The sequence below is a fragment of the Pan paniscus genome, chromosome 9 (genome assembly GCF_029289425.2).
Source record: "Pan paniscus chromosome 9, NHGRI_mPanPan1-v2.0_pri, whole genome shotgun sequence".
NCBI lineage: Eukaryota > Metazoa > Chordata > Mammalia > Primates > Hominidae > Pan > Pan paniscus.
This window is the reverse complement of record NC_073258.2, coordinates 125,261,000-125,267,742: the sequence shown is the minus strand read 5'-3', so window position 1 is coordinate 125,267,742 and position 6,743 is coordinate 125,261,000. Positions and strand designations below refer to the sequence as shown.

The following is a 6,743-nucleotide window of genomic DNA, read 5'->3' as shown; positions in this document are numbered from 1 at the left end:
TTTTTTGTCAGATTTTGGAATTAGGGTGATGCTGGCCTCAAAGAATGAGTTAGGAAGTATTCCCTCTGCTTCAATCTTCTGGAAGAGATTGTAGAGAATTGGTATAATATCTTTCTTTAAAATGTTTGGTAGAATTCACCAGTGAACCCATTTGAACCTGGTGTTTTCTGTTTTGAAAGGCTATTAATTATTAAGTCAGTTTCTTTAATAGATATAGGCCTATTCAGTTTGTCTATTTCTTCTTATGTGAGTTTTGACAGATTATATCTTTCAAGGATTTGGTCCACTTCATCTAGGTTATTAAGTCTGTAGGCATAGAGTTGTTCATAGTAATTCTTCTTTTTTTTAATGTTCATAGGACCTATACTGATGTCCTTCTTTCATTTCTGACACTAGTAATTTGTGTCCTTTTTTTTTTTTTTTTTTTTTTACCAGTTATCCTGGCTAGAGGCTTATCAATTTTATTGATCTTTTCAAAGAATCAGCTTTTGGTTTCATTGATTTTCCTCCGTTGATTTTCTGTTTTAAATATTATTGATTTTTCTCTAATTTTTTTTGTTTTCTTCTGCTAACTTTGGATTTAATTTGCCATTCTCCAACCTAGTTTCTTAAGTTGGAAGTCTAGGTGATTGATTTTAGATCGTTTTCTTTGTGAAGGCATTCAATGCTGTAAACATTCAATGCTGTAAACATTCAGTGCTGTAAACATTCAATGCTGTAAACTTCCCTCTAAACTCTGCTTTTGCTGCATCCCACAAGTTTTGATTATTTTCATTTTCATTTTCATTTCATTCAAAATATTTTAAAATTTCTCTTGAGATTTTCTTCTTTGACTCATGTGCTATTTAGAAATGTGTTGTTTAATTTCAAAATATTTAATGATTTTTCAGTTATCTTTCTGTTATTGATTTCTAGTTTAATTTCATTGTGGTCTGAGAGCAGACAGCAGACATTGTATGATTTCTATTTCTTTAAATCAGTTAAGGTGTGTTTTATGGTCCAGAATGTGGTCTTTCTTGGTTTTCTGCTTCATCTTTTTTCTACTCCCTTCTTTCGTGCATCTTATCTCTCAGCAGCCATTCTAACCTGCCTAATGTGTATTTTACGTTATGGTCTTTTTTCTTTCTAAGTGTGCTTTTTTTGGGGTGTGTGCACATGCAATTTTAATATACATAAATAATATGTTTTATATCTCATTATCTTTCTTACTTTTCTCACACAGCACTATACCTCTAAACTATATTGTGTATAGCTAATCCTTTGCTTCTAACTGTTGAAGAGTCTATAAATTGTAAGTAAGTAGATACAATTTATCTACTTACTTTCCCAATGGCGGACACTTATTTTATCTCTAAGTTCCCATCGCCAAAAATAATAGTATAATGAATGCCTTTGTACATGCCATCTTATAGGCCTGAAAGAGAATGATTTGGGACTATATATACCCTGGACCAGATTTGCTATGCCCTGTGGATACCTATACTTATTTTTCCTAAGTAATGTCTTACTGTTTTCCAGAATAGCTGTAGTATATGGGGGTTCCTAAATCCCTACCTCCTTACTAACACTTAGCACCATCCAGCTTTTAAAATTTGTGCTAATCTTATAAATGTAAAAAGATATATCACTGTTTTAATTTGCACTTCTATGTTTAGTAATTGGTTTGAGCATCTCTTCACATGCTCTGTGGTACTTCAGGTTTTCTCTTTTGTAAATTGTTCTATATACCTTGCTCATTTTTTTTCTTGCTAAAGTTGATGTCTTTTTCTTGCTGGTTTGCTAGGGTTTATTATTATATATGCTAGTTAGGCATCTTTTCCCATCCTGTTATAGTTGTTGCCCATAAAGAGAAAGAGGTTTGGGCAGATGATAAAAGGAAGGGATTTGAGAAATTATTTTCAGAAGAAATTATTATCATCCAATTTGAAATTGGATGAGCATAATTATGGGAGGTTTAATAGGCTGTTCAAAGGGACGGCTAGACTAAAGTGAAGGAAGTAATGTGTGAGTGCCCAGAGTCTGGGCTCTGGAAGCCACTTGGACTGGGGTTTGAATCTCAGTGTTGTTACTCCTGCTCCAAGTTCCATATCTGTGAAATGAGAATAGAATAGTACCTACTTGTTGGGTAGTATAATTGAAATAGAATAGAAAGCACGTAGAAGAATTGCATGGATCAGAGTCAGCATCCAAAAACATGTTAGCTGCTGTTATCATTATTATTAGTGTTACTAAGAAAATTACATAAAGAGATCAGGAAATTCTTGGGCGGGGGTGAGTAGAGATACTTTTCCTCTCTTTGCCTCATTTATTCCCAAGTACAAAAAGAAAACAAATTGGCCAGGTGCAGTGCCTCACACCTGTAATTCCAGCACTTTGGGAGGCCAAGGCAGGTGGATCACTTGAGGTTGGGAGTTCAAGACCAGCCTGGCAAACATGGTGAAACCCCGTCTCTACTAAAAATACAAAAATTAGCTGGGCGTGGTGGCAGATGCCTATAATCCCAGCTACTCGGGAGGCTAAGGCAGGAGAATCACTTGAACCTGGGAGGCGGAGGTTGCAGTGAGCCGAGATCGTGCCACTGTACTCCAGCCTGGGCAACAGAGTGAGACTCTGTCACCAAAAAGAAAAAAAAAAAGAAAAAAATTGGGCTGAGTAATATTTTCTATATAGAAGATAATAAGACCATGAATGACCCTAAAACTCAATGTTGAAAGTTTAGCATTTAAGTTAAATTACAATTAAGATAGGAAACATTTATTAAAGGGCTTGGGGTAGAGGGATGGATCTCAAGTGAAAGAAAACCTGAACTTGAAGTTGGCTGGCTTCAAAGAGAAGTGAAAAAAGAGGGAGGGAAGGAAGAGGAAAGAAGGAAAAAGGGCATTCACCCAGCCATGTGGAGAAGTGATTATTTTCCATCCACAGCTGGCCAGCATTCAGAAGCTGTCACTCTGGTATTTATAACAATTACCACTAAATTGAAAAGGAACAATAACATTTGCATCAAAACAGTTTACCCCTCAGCGTTTTCTGCACGGCAGCCTTTACTTCCTTGTTCCTCAGGCTGTAGATTAGGGGATTCAACATGGGGATTACCGTGGTGTAGAACACAGAGGCCACATTCTCCTGGGTCAAGGAACTGATTGTGGAGGGTTTTAAGTACATGAATGCAGTTGATCCATAGAACATTCCCACGGCTGCAAGGTGGGAGCTGCAGGTGCTGAAGGCTTTGGATCTCCCCTCTGTGGTGCTGATGCCGAGGATGCTGGAGAGAATGAAGGTGTAAGAAACAAGAACTGTTAAGCTCGTGACTATGATGTCGAATCCAGCCAAAAAGAAGACTGTCATCTCAACATCATAGGTGCTAGAGCAGGACAGCTTCATGAGAGGGAGGATGTCACAGAAGTAGTGACTGATGAGGTGCTCACAATAGGGCAGTTTTAACATGAGGCCAGTTTCTATTGTGGAGCCAATGAGTCCGATGGCATAGACCACAGCCACCAGCAGCGGGCAGGTGTGATGAGACATAATGATGTTGTAAAGCAAAGGGTGGCAGATGGCAACATAGCGGTCGTAGGCCATCACTGTCAGCATGTAACACTCAGCAATGACAAAAACAAGGAAGAAGTAGAGCTGTGACATGCACCCTGCGTAGGAGATGATGTTTTTCTCTGACACAAAGTTCACCAGCATCTTAGGGGTAATGACGGAGGAGTAGCAGAGATCCACAAGTGACAGATTGCTGAGGAAGTAGTACATGGGGGTGTGCAGCTGAGAGTTCAGACAAATTAGAGTGATCATGCCCAGGTTCCCCACGATGGTGACCAAGTAGATCCCGAGGAAGAGGAGAAAGAGGGGGAGCTGGAGGTCTGCTCTCTTTGTTAAACCCTTGAGAATGAATTCTGTCACTGTAGAGTGATTTCCTGCAGCCATTCTCCTCTGGGTGGGAGGCCTGCAGGGATGCATGGGAGACAAGAACCCCATTAAAAGGCTAATCTTGGATGGCTAGTCTTGAGCCTTTGGTGCTAGTGAAACATCCTGGGCTCTCTGCTGATGCATCCTCCCCGCCCTCCTCCCCTCGTCCTGCTATTTGCTGGTCTTCTTTGCAGGAAGAGCAGCCTGAGTGTTTCAGGGATCATGAAGATGGGAGGAAAGCAGGCCAAGGTCTGGATCTTTTACCATGCACATTTTTCTAAAGCATCCTGGGGCAGTGTTTCTCAAAAAGGGTAGTCCCTGGACCAGCAGCACTGACATTACCTGGAGTTTTTTAGAGATGCAAATTCTCAGGCCTAATTAATCAGAAACTCTGGATATGGGGCCCAGCAATCTATGTATTAACAATCTTTCTGGTGATGGTGTTGCATAGTAAAGTTTGAGAATCTCTACACTGTAGATAAGTAGTATATTTCATATTTTGTAGTTGGAGATGGATTTTGCTTTAGAAATAAACTTCCTTTGTCATGTATATAATTCCTAAATATTCACTGAATGTGAACATGTAAATACCTATCTGAAATTTACGCAATGTCAGGGTGATAGGGTAGTTACAAGCTGTGTCATTGGCTGACACATCAATTTCTATGTCAGAAAGATGAAGAAATTAATATTGATTCCAAAGGTGGTTGTAAAAATAACACAGGATAATGCATATTTAGAAATCTTTTTTCAAATACTCAGTGCCTATAAAAAATGTGAATTGTCATTAAGAGTCTGGAATTTGTTCTTAATTTCTTACTTGACCTGAGGTCCTAAGGCAGTGGTTCTCAGCATTGGCTATACATTATAATCACATGGGGCATTTACAAAGGATTGATACCTGGGTTCTACCCGTAGATGTTCTGATTTAATTGATCTGTGGTGCACCATGAGCACTGGCCCATTGAATGTTCCATACTAAGTGCTAAATAGCTAATTATTATTATTATTATTTTCAGATCATAATATCAAACCTTTGTCCTATTACATCCCTGATGACAAAGTATTCAAATTACAGGCATATCTCCAGGAAGCACGAATAATCATTGCTGGATACAATATGTATAGACAGTCTTATCTGTGGGATGTATTTCTTAAGCTATAAAACATATTCCCCCTATTTTAATTGCTTCCTTATGTAATTACTAACTTTTGCATAATGCTTTACAGCTTACACATTTCTTTCAAAGGTCAATCTCATTAACTTCTGACGTTTTGGGAAATGGGGAGAAATGTGTTTAGGGGAGGATTTTTATTTTCATTTTTGTATTGAGAAAACTGAGGTGCCAGACACTAAGTGATTTGCCCAAGGTTTACTAATTATTGGTGACTTGGAACTCAAACTTACCTCGGCTCTGCCCTGATCATGAGTTTCCTCTTTTGCCTCACATGTGCAGCCTTGTAAATCTGCACACTCACAGCTCTTAGCAATGTATGATTAAAATAGGTTTAAGCTTGATACCTTAGTATATGCATAGCATAGGAAAAATGCTGTATTTTGTTTCATTGTCTAGGAAATTGAAGCTCTAAAAGTTAAATAAGTCACCCAAGGAAACCAAGCTAGTAAGAGGCAAAACTGGGCCTAAAACCCAGGACTTCTGACCACCAGTGTGTTTTGTCTCCACTAAACTAAATTGTTTTGTTTTAGCTTATCTTTGTGTAGCACTTTATTATTATTTAATAACATTTAATTTATATAATTTTTGAAGATAGAGGAAAGATCTATTGCTAATTTTGGATGCATTTAAAAAAATTATAAAGGCAATATATAGGCATTGTAGTGAATTAGAAATGCAAATAAGCAACAATTTAAAACAACCATTTTCCACCACTTGGAACCAAATGGTGGTAGTGAATATCCTTCTAGACTTTTCCTATGCATATATGTATTTACATGTATATAAATATATATGTATTTTTACAAAAACATTTGTAATCTGCTTTTTAAACATAGCATTCACAAATGTATTGTCTCATTTGATTCCTATAACTGGCACTAACTGTATTCTTTTTTCTTAGAAGTAAGAGTCTTTAAAATCATTAGGATGTGGTGTGAAGACAAAATCTGAATTGCATTGTAAGCTTTTATATCAAATTATTGGTAATGAGGCACTTAACTTTACAATAACTAGTATGAGAGGTAGCTAAGATTTTTAAAATTCGAGTTAAGCATTCCCAATCTGAAAATTCAAAGCCCAAAATCTGAAACTTGTTGAGCGCCAACATGAACCACAAGTGGAAAATTCCACACCCCCTCTCATGTGACTAGTCTCAGTGAAAATACAGTCAAAACTGTTTCATGCACAAAATTATTAAAAATATGGTATAAAATTACCTTCAGCCTATGTGTATAAGATGTATATGAAGCATATATAAATTTCATGTTTAGACTTGGGTCTCATCCTCAAGATATCTCATTATGTATATACAAACATTCTAAAACCCGAAAAAAATTCGAAATTCAAGACACTTCTAGTCCCAAGCATTGTGCATAAGGAGTTATTCCCATTTATTACAATGGAAATAGAAATGTATTATTTTCATTTATCACAAGAAGAATTTTTTTCTAAATAACAACAGTAGATTTAAAAAGTTTTACATATCCTTTTTTACCCAATGTCTGCCTCTTAAAATGAAAGGAAACACCCAACTTGAATAACTGTAACTGTAGATCGTGTGCTTTACAAAGCAGTGTGGAATGAACACCGTTCACTGAGTGCACAGCAGGTGGGAACACCATTGCTAGACAGCACTGATTTAATGTTTCACTC

The 6,743-nt window shown here is 37.1% G+C and overlaps 1 protein-coding gene across 1 annotated transcript; it reads right to left on the bottom strand.

Annotated features, from left to right (window-relative positions):
* Positions 1–2,060: 2,060 nt before the first annotated feature.
* LOC100992664 (olfactory receptor 8A1) lies at positions 2,061–3,945 on the bottom strand. The gene has a single exon (XM_003819940.5). The coding sequence runs from the start codon at positions 3,928–3,930 to the stop codon at positions 3,001–3,003; it is 930 nt and encodes a 309-aa protein (XP_003819988.3). The 5' UTR covers positions 3,931–3,945; the 3' UTR covers positions 2,061–3,000.
* Between the last annotated feature and the right edge of the window lie 2,798 nt (positions 3,946–6,743).